This window comes from Manis javanica, chromosome 5 (assembly GCF_040802235.1).
Source record: "Manis javanica isolate MJ-LG chromosome 5, MJ_LKY, whole genome shotgun sequence".
In the NCBI taxonomy this organism is placed as follows: domain Eukaryota; kingdom Metazoa; phylum Chordata; class Mammalia; order Pholidota; family Manidae; genus Manis; species Manis javanica.
Window position 1 is genome coordinate 53,089,299 of NC_133160.1, and position 21,302 is coordinate 53,110,600.

Genomic DNA, 21,302 nt, shown 5'->3' on the forward strand with positions numbered 1-21,302 from the left:
AAGTAAAAAAGCCTTCCTAAATAAGACCTAGAAGTCACAAAAGACTAAAAAACAGATTACTGAAAACTAAAACTTTTACATAATGAAAGATACCCACCATAAACCTAAGTGACAGGAAAAAAATATTTATAATATATAAACAAAGCCCTGAACAAGTACAGTAACTCCTACAAATTAAGTTTCAAAATAAAAATGGGCAAAAGATATGAATAGTCAACTCAAAGGCCACGAAAACATATGCTGATTGTGGATAAAAATGTAACATTTCCAGAGTATCTTGCCAGGCTTTAGTGCATCTGCATATCCTCAGTGGTGGAAAGAAGTTCATCTCCATGTCAATGGATAATTACCTCGGCAACTGAGGGTGCCTCTGAACCTGAGAGTTTAAGGGGAGGGGCTGGCTTGCTTGCTTCCCTCCTTCCAGAGCAGGGAGACAGAGACTGTGCTGGACTGCAGTTTGTAAGCAATAAATGGGTTTTTAAACTTTGTTTCCCCCTTTGACTGATTTCAGTTTTTAGAGGTATTTGCCCCAGGATTTCTTCTCCCCAGACTTACATCTGGCGCAGTGGGCAGGATTCCTCGGAACCAGAAATCTTGTTATAATGGGTGCGACCTTTGGGAGGGCCGCCCCAATAAATGATGGGGAGAAGTGGTGCTCGTGCCAAGGGACATGTCTACACTCGTGTGGTCATGGAGGCACTACCACTGCTCCTGGTTGTGGTGACCCCAGCCCATGGCCTGAGCCTAAGGCTACTGCTTCTACCACTGCTGTCCCTTCTGTGGCCAGCGAAACCTGGTCACAACTATGGAAAGGAACAGAGGTCCGTACATCTTGACAGAGAAGCAGTTAGTTGACGTGTACCACACCTTGCTGGCTACAGAGTCCATCGCTGGAAAAGCTCCAACCAAGGATCCACCTATCCCATCACAGGGTGGATGAGAGACTAGACGGAAAGGTCATGGAGCGGTGTGGCACAGATATCTGCTGTATATCATTGGCCCAGGTGCGCTGGCTAGAAGGAAAGCCTGCCTCTGATGTGGCCCAATGGCTACATCAGCATTTGCTGAAGTGAGCTGAGCCCAGGAGTGCCCTGTGCGTTGTGCAGATCAGCAAACCAACAAGAGCGGCCTAGAATGTCTCTGCAGCCTATGGCCGGTCACCAGTGACTGAAAGCGATCAAGGCACCCACTTTACTGGACATGCATTGCAAGAATGGGTGCAGCAGTTAGGAATAAAATGGACGTGGCCCAGAAGGATTAAAGATGGCGGCGTGAGAGATGAGACAGAGGCTTCCTCCTAAAAGCACATATAATGCGAAAATATAATCAATACAATTAATCCTGAAAGAGCAACAGGAAAGAGGACGGCGCCAGACTGCATACACCTGGAGAAAAGACCAGACCTAACAGAACACGGTAATGTACCAAAGCTGTGGCCCAGTGGGACACAAGCCCTTCCCCAACCCCAGCTCACTGGTGTGAGGAAGTCAAATGGAGCAGGGAGGGAGTGGAGGCCTGGGACTGCTGAATACCTAACTCCAGAGATCTGCTCTGGGAGCACAAACCTACATTTCATGGTATTTGCATGGTGCTCTCATGATTACACGGTTGGAAAGCTAAGACAGGCAGAATTCCTGGAGAAACTGAGATTCCAGTTGCCTGTGGAAAGCAGGGTTCCAAATCCAGCTTCTCTGGGACAAAAGAAAGGCTGGCAGTCTGAGAGACTTCCTAATAAGGAAGCCCTTAGCAAGAGGGTTGCTAAAGGTGCAAGGACTGCACAGAACTTACTGCTCAGGAGAAAGGACAGGCAGACAAAATTGTCTGGGTGCACTCTGCCCAGCAGGTTGGGAGCTTTTACGATCTTCAGGTGCTCCAGCTCCCTGGCTGGCTGCACAGCTCCAAGGACCACCTCTGTGATACACAGCCTACTGTGCCTATCTCCTGGCCAGCCTCACCTGGCTCGCAGACCGGGAAACCCTACCCTGGCATTAGGCCAGCCAGAGGGAAGATCTGTCTATAGCACCTACAAACGCAATGCATAGAGGCTTACACCTGTGTGCTCGGCCCACTGGTTCAGGCAGTGGAGACAAGGCATAGCAGCCGGGAAGCAGGAAACAGCTCTTTCCTTCCCCCAGGCACCAACACCACTCCCCTGCGACCCCAGACATTGCTTCAAAGGGCTGAGCAGCTACAGAGAGCAGAGCTTCTGGACACTAGAGGGGCACCATATACAAATATGAAATGCCAAAGGAACCTGGTGTTCAGAGTAAAATTATTAATACAACTGCTGAGATAGATTTACATGACACTGACCTCATGAATCTTCCAGAAATGGAGTTCAAAAAAAAATCATTAACATGCTCATGGAGGTATGGAAAGACATTCAAGAACTCAGGAATCAATTCCAGTCGGAGATCCAACTGCTGAAGAGCACAGTGGAAGGTATTAAAAGCAGACTGGATACGGTGGAGGAGATGATAAATGAAATAGAAACTAGAGAAGAGGAATACAAAGAAGCTGAGGGAAAGAGAGAAAAAAGGATCTCTAAGAATGAAAGAATATTGAGAGAACTGGGAGACCAAACGGAACAATATTCCCATTACAGGGATAACAGAAGAAGAAGAAGAGAGAGAAGAGGATAGAAAGTGTCTTTGAGGAGGTAACTGCTGAAAACATCCCCAATGTGGGGAAGGATGTAGTCTCTCAGGCCATGGAGATCCACAGATCTCCCAACACAAGGGATGGAAGGAAGACAACAAGACATATCGTAATTTAAATGGCAAAGATCATGGATGAGGACAGACTGTTAAAAGCAGCCAGAGAGAAATAAGATCACATACAAAGGAAAGTCCATCAGGCTAACATCAGACTTCTCAACAGAAAGCTTACAGGCCAGAAGGGAGTGACATGATATATTGAATGCAATGAAGCAGAAGGGCCTCAAGCCAAGATTACTTTATCTGGCAAGATTATCATTTAAATTTGAAGGATGGATTAAGGAATTTCCAGATGGGCAAAAGCTGAGAGAATTTACAACCCACAAACCATCTCTACAGTCTATTTTGGAGGGGCTTCTCTAGATGGAACTGTTCCTCAGGTTTAACAGCTGTTACCAGAGGTAATAAAACCACAGTAATGAAAGTACAACAGCTAATAACTAAGCAAATACAAAATTAAATTAACTTTCCCAAAGTCAATCAAGGGATAGACAGAGAGTATAGAATATGATGCCTAATAGATAAAGAATGCAGGAGGAAGAAACGAGAAGAGAAAAAAAAAACCTTTAGACTGTGTTTGTAATACCATACTAAGTGAATTAAGCTAGACTCTTAGATAGTAAAGAACTTAACCTTAAACCTTTGGCAATCACGAATTGACAGCCTGCAATGGCAATAAGTACATACCTATCGATAATCACCCTAAATGTAAATGGACTGAATGCACCAATCAAAAGCACACAGTCACTGAATGGATAAAAAAACAAGACCCATCTATATCCTGCCTACAAGAGACTCATTTCAAACCCAAAGAACATACACACACTGAAAGTAAAAGGATGGAAAATGATATTTCATGCAACTAATAGGGAGAAAAAAGGAGTTGCAGTACTTGTATCATACAAAAGAGACTTCAAAACAAAGAAAGTAACAAGAGAAACAGAAGGACACTACATAATGACAAAAGGATCAATCCAAAAAGAAGATATAACCATTATAAATATCTATGCACCCAACACAGTAGCACCTACATATGTGAAACAAATACTAACAGAATTAAAAGGGGAAATATAATGCAATGCATTCATTCTAGGAGACTTCAACACTCCACTCACTCTGAAGGACAGATCAACCAGACAGAAAATAAAAAAAGACACAGAGGCACTGAACAACACGTTAGAACAGAAGGACCTAACAAACATCTACAGAACTCTACACCCAAAAGCAGCAGAATACACATTCTTCTCAAGTGCACCTGGAACATTTTCAAGAATAGATCATATACTAGGCCACAAAAAGAGCCTCAGTAAATTCAAAAAGATTGAAATTGGACCAATCAGTTTCTCAAACCACAAAAGTATGAAATCAGAAATAAATTACACAAAGAGAATGAAAAATCCCACAAAAACACACAGAGGCCTCAAAACATGCTCTTAAATAACCAATGGATCAATGACCAAATAAAAAAAAGAGATCAAGCAATATATGGAAACAAATGACAAAATAATTCAACACCGCAAAATCTGTGGGATGCAGCGAAGGCCGTGTTGAGAAGAAAGTATATTGCAATACAGGCCTACCTCAGGAAAGAACAATCCCATATGGGCAGTCTAAACTCACAATTAATGAAACTAGAAAAAGAAGAACAAATGAGGCCCAAAGTTAGTTGAAGGAGGAACATAATAAAGATTAGAGCAGAGATGAATAAAATCGAGAAGAATAAAACAATAGAAAGAATCAATGAAAGCAAGAGCTGGTTCTTCGAGAAAATAAACAAAATAGATAAATCCTTAGACAGACTTATCAAGAAAAAAAGAGAGTCTACTCACATAAACAAAATCAGAAATGAGAAAGGAAAAATCACTATGGACACCACAGAAATACAAAGAATTAATAGAGAATACTATGAAAAATTATATGCTAACACACTGGATAACCTAGAAGAAACAGACAACTTTATAGAAAAACATAACCTTCTAAGGCTGACCCAGAAAGAAACAGATAATATGAACAGACCAATTATCAGCAACAAAATTAAAGTGGTAATCAAACACCTACCAAAGAACAAAACCCCTGGACCAGATGGCTACACTGCTGAATTTTATCAAACATTTAGTGAAGACCTAATACCCATCCTCCTTAAAGTTTTCCAAAGTATAGAAGAGGAGGAAATACTTCCAAACTCATTCTAAGAGGCCAGCATCACTCTAATAACAAAATGAGGCAAAGACACCACAAAAAAAGAAAATTACACACCAATATCACTGATGAACATAGATTCAGAAATAATCAACAAAATATTAGCAAACCGAATTCAAAAATACATCAAAAAGATCATCCATCTTGATCAAGTAGGATTTACTCCAAAGATGCAAGGACAGTACAACATTCGAAAATCCATCAACATCACATCAAGAAAAAGGACAAAAACCACACGATCATCTCCATGGATGCTGAAAAAGCATTTGACAAAATTCAACATCCATTCATGATAAAAACTCTCAACAAAACAGGTATAGAGGGCAAGTACCTCGACATAATAAAGACTATATATGACAAACTCGTAGCCAACATCATACTTAACAGTGAGAAGCTGAAAACTTTTCCTTTAAGATCAGGAACAAGACAAGGATGTCAATTCTCCCAGATCCTATTCAACATGGAGGTCTTAGCCACAGAAATCAGACAACAGAAGAAATAAAAGGCATCCAGATTGGAAAGGAAGAAGTTAAACTGTCCCTGTTTGCACATAACATAATAATGTACATAAAAAAACCCTAAAGAATCCACTCCAAAACTACTAGATCGAATATCTGAATTCAGCTAACCTGCAGGATATAAAATTAATATGCAGACATCTGTGGCACTCCTATACACTAACAATGAACTAGCAGAGAGAGAAATCAGGAAAACAATTCCACTCACAGTTGCATCAAATAGAATTAAATACCTAGGAATAAACCTAACCAAGGAAGTGAAAGACCTATACTCTGAAAACTACAAGACACTCATGAGAGAAATTCAAGAAGATACCAATAAATGGAAACACATCCTGCGCTCATGGATAGGAGTAATTAATATTGTCAAAATGGCCATCCGGCTTAAAGCAATCTACAGATTCAATGCAATTCCTGTCAAAATACCAACAGCATTTTTCAACGAAATAGAGAAAATCGTTCTAAAATTCATATGGAACCACAAAAGATCCCGAATAGCCAAAGCAATACTGAGAAGGAAGAATAATGCTGGGGGGATCTCACTTCCCAACTTCAAGCTCTACTACAAAACCACAGTAATCAAGACAATTTCGTACTGGCACAACAACAGACCCATGGACCAGTGGAACAGACTAGAGAGCCCTCATACAAACCCAACCACATATGGTCAGTTAATATATGATAAAGGAGCCATGAATATACAATGAGGAAATGACGGACTCTTCAACAGCTGGTGTTGGCAAAGCTGGACAGCTACATGCAAGAGAATGAAACTGGATTATTGCTTAACACCATACTCAAAGTCAAAATGGATCAAAAACCTGAATGTAAGTCATGAAACCATAAAACTCTTAGAAGACAACATAAGCAAAAACCTCCTGAATGTAAGCATGGGCAACTTCTTCGTGAATGCATCTCCTCAAGCAAGGGAAACAAAAGCAAAAATAAACTCATAGGACTACATCAAACTAAAAAGTTTCTGTATGGCAAAGGACAGCATTAACAGAACAAAAAGGCATCCTACAATATGGGAGAATATATTTGTAACTGACATATCAGATATCAGATAAGGGGTTAACATCCAAAATATATAGAGAACTCACACACCTCAACACCCAAAAAGCAAATAACCCAATTAACAAATGGGCAGAGGATATGAAGAGACAGTTCTCCAAAGAAATTCAGATGGCCAACAGACACATGAAAAGATGCTCCACATCACTAAACATCAGGAAATGCAAATTAAAACCACAATGAGATATTACCTCACACCAATAAGGATGGCCAGCATCAAAAAGACTTAAGAACAACAAATGCTGGCAGGGATGGGGAGAAAGGGGAATCCTCCTACACTGCTGGTGGGAATGTAAGCTAGTTCAACCATTGTGGAAAGCAATATGGAAGTTCCTCAAAAAACTAAAAATTGAAGTACCATTTGTCCCGAGAACCCCACTCCTTGGAATTTACCCAAAGAATACAACTTCTCAGATTCAAAAAGACATATGGACCCCTATGTTTACTGCAGCACTTCTTACAATAACCAAGATATGGAAGCAACCTAAGTGTCCATCAGTAGATGAATTGATGAAGAAAATGTGGTATATATACACAAAGGAATACTTTTCAGCCATAAGAAAGAAACAAATCCTACCATTTGCAACAACGTGGATGGAGCTGGAGGATATTATGCTCAGTGAAATAAGTCAAGAAGTGAAAGACACGTACCAAGTGATTTCACTTGTTTGTGGAGTATAACAACGAAGCAAAACTGAAGGAACAAAATAGCAGCAGACTCAGAAGACTCTAAGAAGGAACTAGTGGTTACCAAAGGGGAGGGTTGTGGGAGGGCAGGTGAGGAGGGAGGGAGAAGGTTTAGTATACATGGTGTGGTGGATCACAGGGAAAACAGTGTAGCACAGAGAAGGCAAATAGTAAATCTGTGGCATCGTACTACAGTGGTGGACAAGTGACTGCATTGGGGTGTGGGTGGGGACTTGCCAATATGGGTAAATGTAGTAACCATTGTTTTTTCATGTGAAATCTTCATAAGAGTGTATATCAATAATACCTTTAAAAAAATGGACCTGGCCCTGGACATTTTGACACATGGACTGGTGATGGCTGGCCCTTCTGGCACCTTGGGGGAAAGGCCTGGAAGCAGGCTAGTGTATATTACTTAAGTAACAGCTGAATGTCCCCCAAAGGTCACAGTAGCGTACCCAAAACGTCCAGGAAGTAAGAGCATCTTGCAGGGAAGTTTTATCTTCATGGCCAGTGCATGTACCCCCCGCAGCCCTATATGTCAACCTTTTTGTAATTCTCACAGGGAGGGAGTGAAAGTCTGGTATACTAGACCCGGACGAGATCCCATTGCTGCCACTGTTTTATCAGAAGACCACTCTCTTCTGTGTTGTACCTGCATGGACACAATTTGCCTATGCTGGTCTCATTAAAACATGTTATCTTAGTGCCCTTAAGGTTATTTTCTCCTACAGTCCTTGTGGCCTTAATGTGCCCCCTGGCTGCAGCTGCCGCATCATGATTGCTCTGAACCCTCAGCTACTGCCTGCCTATGGAATAGATGAGTTACGGACTTAATCTGCCTAAGACTCTGAAACTAGCTAAATCCTCCAGTTTGAGGATTGTCATGATTTTATTGCTGTTGCTATTGTTATTTTGTTAGTCTGGTCACAATGCTCCAGTTTTCTCCCCCAAGGACCATTAGGAAGAAAGGGAACAAGTAGTAAGGCTTGTAAGGCGAGATTTCTGGAGGGGTGGCCTGTGGGTAAAATTGTAACATTTCCAGAGTATCTCCCTGGCTTTAGTGCATTTGCATATCCTCAGGGGTGGGTGGAGAGAAGTGCATCTCCATGTCAGTGAGTAGTAAATGGGCAACCAAGTGCGTGTCTGAACCTGAGAGTTTAAGGGGAGGGGCTTAATTGCTTGCCTGCTTCCTCCCCAGAGCAGGGAGAGACAGACGGTGCTGGACTGCAGTTTGTAAGCAATAAACAGGTTTTAAACTTTACTTCTCCCTTTGACTGATTTTGCTTTTTATAGGTATTTTGCCCTGAGATTTCCTCTCCCCGGACTTACACTGATGTTCTACTCTTAAAAATCTAGTAATTATAAATTATGTATTTCCCCCCAAATAACAAAGATGTTAAGAGCTAATAACTCAGTGTTAGCAATAAAGTAAAATAAAAGACAGTCTCTACACAGTTCTAAAGGCAATAAAAACCAACGAATCTTCTTATGTAAGGCAATTTGATCCTATTTTGCAGTCTCATACATACTCTGACCCAGCAACTTTCACTTCTAACTTTCATGCTAAATAAATATATGAATAATGATGTACAAGGACATTTACTACAGCACTCTAATGGTAGAAGAAAAATTCACACAGACTCCAGCACAGCCATTAAAATGACTGATGTCAGTGATAATAAGCTATGTCTAGACATGGAGCAGTATTATAAAATGGGTATAGGAGGTGTAAACTCTAGAACACTGGATATATCACCCAAACAACTACAAAGCACCATCCTCAAATGTATATATAGAGTATCTGTACACATTAAGACTCTGAAAAGTGTAATTGTACACAAAGGAAATTGATCTTTTCATACAGATAGCCTTTTGACAAAAAAAAAAACCTTTGGTAAGAGAAAAGTATAAGGGATTTTCACTTTTGCTAGATATGTTTCTGAATTGTTCTAACTTTGTATAATTAGAGTTAATTGTGTATAATTTCTATTATTTGAAAAAGAGGAGGAAGACAAGAGGAACAAATAGAAAGGTAAACAAAAGAAGCCACAGGATAACACCTCTAGGCCTCAATTGTAAATTGTTCTGTAGATCATTGACATTTTCTTTCTAGTTGAATAAGCAATAAGAGAAATACAAGTGAAATCTGTAAAAGGGTTTCCCTGGATGATCTCAAAGTTCTAAAGTGTTCCTGAGCAACAGAAAGTAAAATTTAGTAACAAATTAACAAAAGGATTCAGACTTTAGCAGGAGGAAGGACACAGAAAGTAACTAACCATAATCTTAGAAGAGGAGTAAACTCAGGACTGAAGAAAAAAATGTGACACAACTTTTCAAGTCCCAACTGCTCTACATTTTTGCCAATAATTATTCACAAAATATTTGGATGTACAATTCATTTACATCCTTCTACATGCCTAGAACACTTTTACTCTGAGATCCTTTCCAAATAATTACCCAAAGAAGGCTTTTTCCTACACATCCTGACATCCTGCTGCTATAAAAATGGCACATTAAAAGCTGGTGAAATGATAAGTGGCTGGGCAATTTTACTAGCTTAATTTCACGCTGGTTTTTAATGTTCAAGCAATATTCATCATTCAGTAGGCTAATTATAAATCTTTATTAAAAAGAGGAATAACTAGATATACCAGCAGTGAATGCTAAGGTAGAGTGCCAACACTAATTATACAGTATTGTAGTTAGCAATTTACAGCATTGGGTAAACCAGATGTTAAATGTAAAACTCAAGAAAATTACCTTTTTAAAAGCTAATGATAGTTTACAATTAAACTCTTGCTTAACATTTGAAAATACAAACAGTATTTTTTCTTCCATTGCTTAGAGAAATTCAGAAAATGACCATGATCATTTTCTAAGCATGTATAACATCTTCCCACAACATGCTTATCAAAAGATCAGGAAAAATCTTATTACATAAAAATATAAATACACATACACACACCACAGTGAACAATAAAGTATCTTTGAACACTATACCTGTATCAGCTTCACGTTCTTTATTCTCATCTGTAAGGGGGTTGTCATGAAGCTTCAAATAGATCTCTATAGCAATTCTTGCTGCCTTGAAGTAAAATGGATGCTGTCGAAGTACATCTTCTAGTTTTAGTAAGTCCACATATGATCTAAGAGTAATCTTCCTCATACAGTATGTATGAAAGTCAAACTGGTCATCAGTGATTTCTATAAAATGCTAACAAAATTGTCTTTTTTATTATACTGAAGTATAGCAATGTCAAAGAAAACTACAAAAATCAAAGACTTGGAATTACTTGTTTCCTTGGCTTGAAAAAATTAGTGATACAGAAATATATTATTCAATAAAAATTCTGTATATCAAAAAGGCAGATACAATTAGCTATCACCTGGCACAGTATATGGCATACACCAAGGCACTGAATTATTTGTTGAATGAAAAGGAAATACAGTGTTTTAAAAAATATATATATATTTATTCCTTCCTAATCATACTTAAGTTATCATGACAAATTCAACATAACTTATTTGTAAATATAATGGTGTAATACAGATTTACACGTTAAATACTCAGCAGTTGATAATTTTTCTGAGTATACAAATCTGAATTTTATGCAGTGTAATGTTGGTAACAGAGAAATCAATTAACAAGTAAGCTGAAACACATTTCATCTAAGCTCTTAGGGTTCTCCATTTGATAACAAAAACAGCATGAAATTACATAAACTATTTTTATGTATTAAACACACAAAAAAGGAAAGCCAACTACTAGTAACAGAAATGAACCAAAAGTAAAGAGGACTAAGAAAATAATGAATTTATAATAAAATGAGGAATTACACAAGTTATAGAAATATCATGAAAAAAATTCAAAGTTTAAATGCTATAAATATCAAGAGTATATATATGGCATCATCAATCATTTCCACACAAACAAGTTTCTAGGGTAAATGAAGAGCTTTGTATATATTACTGAAATTTGAAAGAAATTATTAAAAATTATTTGAAAATTAGCAGCAATTTGAAAGAAACATTAAAAGTCAATGTAAATGTAGCCAAGATACAAACTTTCCAAAAACTTTTTTATATGAATTCTTAGAGGAAGAGTGGAGAATGAAAAGTCTGCTGAAAGGGAAGTCTACTGAAAATGTAGTATATTTCCATTAAAATAACTGAAAAATGTAAATACTTATATTTTGAAATCCCTGTGAATTATAAAGATGGAGAGAAGTAAAAACTCTTAAGATTTGCCTAAAACCATCAACATGTAACAGGATAAAATGAGAAACTCATACATTATAGGGTACTTACTCTCTCAATCTCATGACATTTCTTAAGTGCTTCACCAAATTTATTCATTGCCTTATAAGCCTGGGCACATTCTGTCTGGAACCACATGCATTGCATTTCATTCAAATTCTCTACTGCTGATGTTCCTTCCTATATGAAAAATCACATATATTTAGGATGATTCTTACTAATTATATTATTCCACCATAGGATTTAAGAAGGGAAAGATGGTGAATTGACCTGAATTCTTCGGAAATTATTTTCTATTTTCTTAACTATTTGTGGAATAACAACAGTTAACATGTGAAATAGACTGGAATTATATTTCTAACCACTAAAAAAGTACTTTTGTAATGATTAATCAAAAGATCTATATAACTGTGGCTGGGGAGTAACCTGAGAAATAGAACACTAGAACCTAACAGGTACTTGATCAATATTCCCTTCAAACCTAAAAATTTAATCTGTATGTCAATACATAGTTTGTCAATATAAGTTTATAAGTTTATATATGTATATATAAGTATATACATATAATATATATGTTTATATAAGTTTATATATATGTCAATATAAGTCAATATAAGTTTCAAAATCCATTGTATACCCATCTAAAAATAAAATGTTTAATACTAATATTTATTTCATTTTTTCTGATAAGGCAATTTAATTAAAATTATGACTATTTTGATATTAGAAATATCAGAAACAAACTGAAAATAAGCAAGGTATATCAAGTTTCAGCTGTTTATTTATAAGAACACTAGTTATACAAACCCTTGTAAATTTTGAGCACATTTCTTCAGCCTCTTTTATCAGATTGGCTTTTAGCATATATTTTGCACATTTGGAGTTGATAAATCTGTCTGCTGTGTCCAAGGCCTGAGCCTCATCCATCCACCTCGCAGCTTCTTTAATATTCCCAGCATGCTTAAATGACAGAAAAGCAAAATAAACCAGTCAGCATGCTAGTTTTACTATGCAGGTAATTAGTTACCTATTGATAAATAATTAAAACACAAATGGAAGAAAAGGTATTCTGACTCTCAAGACCCTAAACAATGTAGATGCATATATTTTAGCATAATATAAACTCTGATACCTTTCTGGCCATGTAAAATATAAGCTCTCTGATAGTGAAGACTAGTTATAGGTAATTTTTTCTACTGTTATAACTTCATTATCTATAACAGTGCCTCACACATAGTGAATACTCAAAAATGATGCTTGAATCAAAGAAAAAACAATGATCAAAAGCTTTAAGTCTGAACAATATAGTTCAATGTAAAGGTCATTAAAAAAAAGCAAAGGAATGGTTAAATTTCTACTCCCAAGGAACCACGGAAATATTGCTGATTTGGACCATTAATAGGCATTCTACCATGATCCTCATTCTAATTCACCTAACTAGACCATTTGGCAAAGCCACAAATCTAATGAGCATAAACTGGCTTTGAAAAGTGTTTTATTTACTATATTTTGATAAATAAATTATTGGTTTACAATCTTTTCTCCAAGAGCTTTTAACTAAATTGTATTTGTATTAAGATAGAGAAGAATCAACTTTTAAGTTGCTGCTAGTGAATATGACAGGAGATCTCAAGCAGGACCCAAAAGTTGCAAAAGCAAGAGAGATAACAGCATGATGAATTCATAGAATCTTCAGTTTCATTTCATTAAGATTACCAGATACTGATAATCATATTCAAATATTAATAGAAAAAACATTTCATAGCAAATATAATCACTTTTCATTATCTATAATTACTTAAAATCAAGAAAATACCCAAACATTATGTGTATGTGTGAATGTAAATGACCATGACAAGTCTAAAAATAATCAGATTGAGAAATGTACTATACTTGTTACTCCATGTTTTATGAGCCATCAAAATATGTCATTTTTCTTACAGCTTTTAGAATCTATAAATTACAGGAAAAATTTTTAGGAGTCTCATTACAAGAAAAAGAGGGAAAGATTTTTACCTTATAGATTTTAGCTTTCACAAGAAAGAGTTCTATCAATGTAGGTGTACTTTCAATAGCAGTATTTATGTATTCCAGAGCAATAGATGGCTGACCAATTTTGTCATAATGCTGTGCCAAGTAGTACTGGACCCAAAGTAATGTGGTTGGTGGCTCCTCTTTTCCATCATCTTTAAGAAGTTGGGGATGGGGAGAGAGGAGGAAAGAAACCAAGGTTAGTCATTACATGTATTAAGAGAGTAACCACAACAAAATGGCTCTCTTTATTAATAAGGAAAGTAATCTGAACATTATATATCCATCTAACTATAAAACCATCCCTAAATGTTTAAGATCTTTGGAAGGGGCCATGCTTTCTCTTCTGTAGCAATACAGCCCCTAGCATAATGCATTATGTTTAGTAAGAACCTTATATAATAAATAAGGCAGATAAATGGGATCAAAGATATAACAAATAACCTAAAAAGGAAATAAAAGGAGTTGGGGGAGAGAAGTTGTATGAGAACTATGAGAGTGTATCGATCAGGTTGTTATTTATGATGGGGAAAAAAGGGAATTGCAAGAAATTTTCCATTAATATGAGGTTTTTTTAAAAAAAAGGGCCTGTTCAGTAGGGTTTCTAGCTAATGTACTACATTATACATAAATATATTTGTCGATATGGTTATTCTGAATTTTAATGATTTTAATATTCTCAATATATTTTAATATTATGTTGAATATGCAACAATGCATAATTTAGATTGAATAAAAACTATACCCAAGAAATTAGATAAAAATGTTTATTTTATATTATAGTTCATAATTTAACCTTTATCTACTCATAAGAGAACGTGTGAGTCAGATATATAACCCATACATTTAAAAATGCTTTTTAAAGACATACATCTAAAATCTGAGAATTGTTATTTGCTTTCAAAGAAAGCAAGATTGCTTATTTTTATCCTAGTAAAGTAGGATGGCTCAGTGGACAAATAATAGGAGTGGAACTCACCAACTCCCGATCTGATCTGCAACTAAAGTGCTGCATATTCTTGGGCATGTCATTGAACCTCTTCCACATTTGTAAAATAGTAGGAAAATGCTGATAATCAAAGGAACATCATGATGATTAACCAATGAAATCATGGTAATGCCTTCTAAAAAGTACTAAAATTAATCTTTGAGGCCTAGAAACAATAATCAACGCAATAGCAATGAGCACCAGAGGTCTCATACTGGTCTTCCCCACCCTGACAATCAGGGCTTCTTGGGAAACACAATTGATTCCAGGTGTACTCTGGGCAGCACATTAGATGAACTGGAGTATCCTGTCATACCAAACTGCAATGAAGCTATCAACTTCTATGTGTGAAGGCTGGACCATTTGAAACTGCAATGCTTTAAAAGTATGTTTGAATCCATGAATTCATAGTAATACCTTTAAAATGTGTATTGGCCATCTTTGAAAGATGCTACTAAACCAATTCATTATTTTGAAAACTAGTAAAGAACAAAAAAACACAGAAGAAGCAGGGGGAGATAAAGCATCATTTATCTTTCTTTTCCTATACAAACTGAAATATTAGATAAGTAGATAAGAGATGAGGGGAAGTTTCTCTTTTAAGATAATAAAAAATGAATGACAGAATATCACCAGTTTGTAATTCCTAACAGTTGCTAACATATAAAAAAAATAACAGCACACCTCTTGATGGAAGAACATACTACTATCTGTGAAATAATCTTACTCACCCCTTTTATATTTAAAACAAAACAAAAAGCAAACAGCCAGAAGGAGCTGAAACTCTTCAAGCACCTAGTCAGACCTGTCTGTTCTTTACATTAAAAGTTTCTGCAATGATAGGAATGTTCTGCCTGTCCAATATGGTTGGCAAAAGCCTTACATGTCTACTGAGCAGCACTTGAAATGTGGCTACTGCAACTAAGGAATTGAATTTTTTATTTTATTAAAGTTATATATATATTTTACTAGTTACAAGAGGCTTCAGCTATGAAGCTAGACAGCACAGATCTACATCCAAGTATCAATTTATAACAAAATCAGAGGACAGAGGATTAACATGTTAACAACATGAAAGTACATTCAGTAATATCTTGACTATAAAAAAACTCAAGAAAAAACTAGTTTTCTTAACAAAGAGATGGAGAGAAAACCTACAAATTAAAAGAGAGTTAAGAAACATATCAACCAAACTCAAAATATAGATTTCATCTGTATTTTGAAAAGAACTTCAAAAACAAGAGAAAAAATGGTGTTTGTAAGGTAACTGGAAATGTCAGCATGGACTCTTTTCCTTTGTTATTAACAGAGTATTAATGTTCAGGTGTGATGATGATATTATGGTTATGATCTTTAAAACACTAAAATACTCATGGATAAAATGGTGTGAGGAGACTTCCTTCAGAATAATATGGGAGTAAAGGGAAGTAAAGAAAATGGATAAAATAAGTGTGGCCATGAGTTAAAAATTACTGAAGCTGGTGATGGGTAAATGGAGGATCATTACACTATTACATCTAGTTTTGTAGATGTTTACTGACCTTCTGATTAAGAACTTCATAATACATAAAATTTTCAAGATGTTTTTAAAACACAGAACTTGAGCACTTACCATTGGGGTGAAATAATCGGCAGCTTTTTAGAGAGGTTTCATAACCTACTACTAATTCTTCTATGATTGCCACCTAGGTACAAATACACAAGCACTTTAATAAAAAATATGGAGAGTTACTATTATTGTGAAAAATGTGTTATTTACTATTAAAGGGCTAAATAAACATTATTCCAACACACACACACACACACACAAATACACACAAGCACACCTTTTTATAAACCTCTTAACCTAAATATAAAGACTTAAAAGCAAGTACACTGTATGTTTTTGAAGGTATGTATTAAGACACAACTTTCTACCAACTTACTGGTAACTCCTTTTCCTACCAGAAAATAATGCATCAAGCTGAACTAGAAATCAGGAAAAGGTTGGATAAGAGGTAATGCTGTGGATGATTTTTATCTTCATTTTTATCTCAATTCACATAAATGACACCCACAGTTAACATCTACTATTTACAAATCAAGAATTAAACACTATATGAAAAAAGAACTTCAGCAAATAGATGACAGCATCAGCACTCAATTTCATAATCTAGGAGAAAGCATTAGTAAAGCTGAAACATGGAACAGCAGGTGGGTTTCTGAGGTCCAGAGAATGAGTGGCTGTCTAGGTTCTTGCTTCTCTTGAGTCCTGACAACACTACTTACTTCTGGTTTCGTAAGAGATCTGTATATATTTTTAATTTATTAATTCCCCTCTTTGCTTAATCCATATATAATGGATTTGTTACTGTAGAAGCTCTCTTATATGACCTCAATTGACTCAAGAGATTACCACGAGCTCTCTGCATAACCTCAGAAACTGAGGACCACAACATCACTAATGGCTGGGTTATTCTGCTATGCCCATGTCTTCTGCTCCCACAAGTGGAGCTACATGCTCACTAAGAGTGTTGCTTTCCCAAACCTGTTTCAACCAGTTGCATTTATTATCATCAGTGCAGAATTCAATTCACTATTATGTAAATTAAAGATGAGAACAAAAAGAAAGATCTGTTTCAAGTTGAATACTGTGGAAAGACTCAAGGATAAATTATTAGATATTTTTAATCAGTTCAGGTTTAAATGAGACAACATAAAGAGAAAAATATTGTAAAAATATAGGAGTCACAATATAAGTTGGTCACAGGCACAGTAGTACATCGAGAATACAGTCAGTGACTCTGTAACATCTTTCTATATTGATAGATAGTAACTGCACTAGACCGGATTTAATAATACAGGTAATGGCTGAACCACTGTGTTGTACATTTGAAACCAATATAAGATTGTATATCAACAATACTTCAATTAAAAAAATGTGTGTGTGTGTGTGTGTGTGTGTGTGTGTACACAGCAGTCTACAATAAAGGCTGCTTCACAAGCATCAAGTTCTCACTTCACTGTAACTGGAAAAACAGACCGCATTTTATGATGTGATTTATTCAAGAAAAAAAAAGTGAAAGTCATCAACAAAGCCTCTACCTTGGGCTTCTCAAAGAAAGACTGGCAAATAAGTGTACTTTATGTGCTTCAGGTTGAAGTGTTTAGCAAGTTTACATTGTTCCACCTTTGATTTTTCACTGTACCTAATTTTTTTAATCCAACCAACATGTGTTGACATTGTACAACACTATGTTTACAAGCAAAATAATCTAAGATTAAAACACCCTCTTAATTAGCATTATGAATATTACAATACATAGCTGAAAGAGTTAAGCTGACTTGCAGGGACAGCGAACAAACTCTTCTGACAGAATACTTTTTCTACCAAATAAAAAAGGAGGAAGATTACTAAGCTAAAATTTGTTTTTAAAAAAAAAACCACTTCTGACTTTCACCAGGAACAGGGATTAGGGGAAATACTGAAGAAATCACTTATCAACTTTTCATACCTACACTGACTCACTAAAGTATAGAGCAGAAACAAAAGACAGAGAAAACAAGTAAGCACTAAGTTAATTAGCTAAAGAGAGAAGAGGATGAAAAGGCAACAAGTGGCACAAAAGCCCTAAACTGCAAGGATGACTGATACCAGATTCACAAAATGTACACTATATGTAAAGATAATCAAGCATCAGTTTTTCCAAATACCAAGCAAAGAAATCATACAAAAAATAATGTTATTTTGCTTTACCTTTTCTTTATCTTTGTATAATGACCTCAAAGTATTGAAGACTGGTGGACAACCCTTGCTGAAGTTCATCCTCAGAAACTTATCCAAACACTCTTTAAACTTCTCACCTTAGAAGAAAAAAATTCTGTTGCCTTACATTTAGCTAGACAATGCTAACAGTGCATACTTTAAACGTAACATGCATACTCATATAGTTAAAACCAAGAAACTGGAAAAGCTTAACATCATTTTCACTCCTTGTCAGTAATTCTCACTTACCAGATAGAAAGTTTAATGGCAGTCTTCTTGGAACCAGCCCCCTTGGATATTTAGTCCAGGCCTCCTCATAAATTTTTAGTCGTTCTAACATATTAGCTGCAGACAAAAGAAGTTATTTTTATGTGTAATTATAACTTGCATATTTTTCTAGCAAATTTCAAATGTCTTAAAGTATGTCAGAATTACATTCAACAGAAAACCTGAAGATGGTTAGAAAATCATTTAAATCCACTTAATATATCAACAATCATTTTAGAGTATTTTCTTCTAATATTTTCATATTTTAAATGCCTATATTCACGTGAAATACATAATCTTATCTTCGTCTGCTTTAGGTAACCTTTCAAAATCTGTGGACTACTTTACTCACTCTTTTAAGTTCACAGAAAGGCTCGGTCATTATGTTTCCGTATATGGCTTCTCCACTATTTTCTTTAGTCTGTCCTTCTCTAACTCCTCTCCTCTGACTTATTTTAGAGCTTCTGAATCCATCCCCTATCTTTCTTTTCTCTGTATTTATATTTTCTCTTTTACTATCAGTTGAGAGCTTTTCTCAGTTAAATTACTAATTTCTCCTCAGTTGTGGCCTCTCTTCTCTTCAATCTGTTAGGCTTTTATGTCAGTAAGTAGGTTTTCCACTTCCCAGACTCCTCAATGGTACTTCTTCATAACTATTCATATTTCATAGCTGCAATTTCCTCTCTGGATCTTAGGTTCCTCCATCATCTCTATTTTCCCTTTGGCTGGTACTGATTACTATTCCTGCGCTGGTATTACTAGAAGAATATCATATTCTTTGTTGTCTTAAGGAAAACAGCTTCAAATCAAATCATCTTGGCTAAGTAAGGACCCTGCCTGCTTTGCATAAGATATGTTTCTGGGTCTGTCCTTACCAGTAGGTCACATTCACGGAAGACAATGATGAGGGCCATGGGGGCAGGAGGGAGAAGCAAGTTTTTTGGGGTGAGGAAAATTTAGTCCCATTCCCTACATAGGAAACAGTGCTGCTCTTTCAGCTTAACTACATTTGCGTGCCCCTGGCAGGATACTCTACTGTAGCCACAGGTTACAACAGAAGTTATGCTTGCTTCTTCCGTTTAGGGGGCTGTCTCCTTTTCTGTCAGTGGAAATTTCCCTTTCATGTTTTTTATGTTGCCATGCATCTGTGTATGTCTATAAGTTGTTTCTCAAATTCTCTTGTGAACGATTTCTATTTGTAGAAGACAGGTTTCAGAAAATCTGTGCCATATTAAATGAAGTTTGCAAATGCACTTTTGTATTCAGATTAACCACTATTTTTCTAGTTATGCTTTTCAATAGATTAATAAGATACATATTAACAAAAGCAATTTAAACTTAGTAAGCCTTAAACAGTACTACCTGGATTGAGTGCCTTTTCCAAACCTTTGTAATAGGCCCAGTTTTCAGGATTTCTCTCTTGTAACCCTCTATAAACATCAGCTGCATCTTCCAAACGACATAATTGCAACAGAAGTTCCCCTGATTAAAAAAAAAAATCAAATTAACTAAAATCAACTTTTGAATATATATACTTTTGACTTTTCTTCAAACTTTCTCTTAAAATCTCTTCAATGTTGGGAAATAAATGGATTTGACATCTTTCTGAATTCTCAGTTCCCTTCAAACAAGACTATTTCCCTTGTTATTTTATTGTCTTTCCTTTCCTGAAGTTGATATTTAGAAATATCATTTTTATCACATCCTCAATTTATTCAGGCATTTGTCTAATTCCAGGCCACCTTCCCAAATTCACTGACTAGTCAGCAAACTATTATTCCTGACATCATACAATTTCGACCTCCAAATTAATGACTTAATCCAATACCCTCCTTGCCTTATGAACCTTTAAACAACTATAACATGATTCTGCTAGAGCAGACCATAACCATGACCACAGTCAAAACCTGCTTTTTCTCTCTTCCAACTACCAAATAAGCATCTTGCTTTATGCCTAACTGTCCTGTCTTTCTTACTGTTGTCTCAGTAATCCTTTCAACCTTAGAGAAAAACCATCTCCTTTTCTTCAGGCCTTCCAACAACTCAGACTCATTGCTTGTTTTCTCTGGGCCGCATGACCAATTGCAACCCTGAATAACATGAGCAACCCCAAATACCAAAATCAATCTCAAAACCTAGGCTTCCTTGTTTATTAATCTTAAGGCTTGGAATATGCCACCCCAATTGCTAAAAACTCAACACCTTCTCATAAAAGGAAGCAAGTTGTCAGATGAATAGAAAGAGGCACTGGTTTCACTAGAAACATAAGCTCCAAACTCAAATAAGTCCCAAACACTGCCCAGGAATGCTTTTCCTTATCCTTAATGGGTTTCCATTTACCAAAGGTATTATTTTCAAATGATGACTTCATCTTTGCACCCTTTGTTTTCATCAGATAATAAAAACTAATACTTACTGAGTATTCACTCTGTGCCAGTGATTTTCAAATGTTTCACATGCATTAACTCAACTCTTAAAACACTATGAGATAGGTGACTATAATTTTTATCATTTTAAAGCAGAGACAACTTAAGTAAACTTGCTCAGAATCTTTCAGATAGTTCACACTGGAGTCAGGAATTGAACTCAAGCATTTGGCTACAAAGCCCATATGAAAGTCTACACCAGTCGTTCTCAACCAAGTGCCCAGTGGACACTTGGCAATACCTGCAGACATTTTTTGGTTGTAGAAGTAAGGGATGTGGATGCTACTTGGGATCTGATAGGTAGCAGCTAGGGAAGCTGCTAAATATTCTCCAACATGCAGGAGACTTCCATCCACAACTTGGTCCCAAAATATCAATAGTGCTGAAGCT

The 21,302-nt window shown here is 36.2% G+C and overlaps 1 protein-coding gene across 6 annotated transcripts in view; it reads right to left on the minus strand.

The window, feature by feature from the left end:
* NAA15 (N-alpha-acetyltransferase 15, NatA auxiliary subunit) overlaps window positions 1-21,302 on the minus strand; it is a 113,467-nt gene that overhangs the window by 22,599 nt on the left and 69,566 nt on the right. For all 6 annotated transcript variants that reach the window (XR_012131563.1, XM_073237034.1, XM_073237032.1 and 3 more), the window contains 8 exons: window positions 19,849-19,968; window positions 18,469-18,564; window positions 18,211-18,317; window positions 16,087-16,159; window positions 13,472-13,641; window positions 12,263-12,415; window positions 11,507-11,635; window positions 10,199-10,412 (listed from right to left, as the gene is read on the minus strand). Coding sequence is in view for 5 of the 6 variants with exons in the window: in XM_073237034.1 (XP_073093135.1) it covers window positions 10,199-10,412; window positions 11,507-11,635; window positions 12,263-12,415; window positions 13,472-13,641; window positions 16,087-16,159; window positions 18,211-18,317; window positions 18,469-18,564; window positions 19,849-19,968 (1,062 nt within the window). In the remaining variant the exon portion in view is untranslated. The remainder of the gene's footprint in view (window positions 1-10,198; window positions 10,413-11,506; window positions 11,636-12,262; window positions 12,416-13,471; window positions 13,642-16,086; window positions 16,160-18,210; window positions 18,318-18,468; window positions 18,565-19,848; window positions 19,969-21,302) is intronic.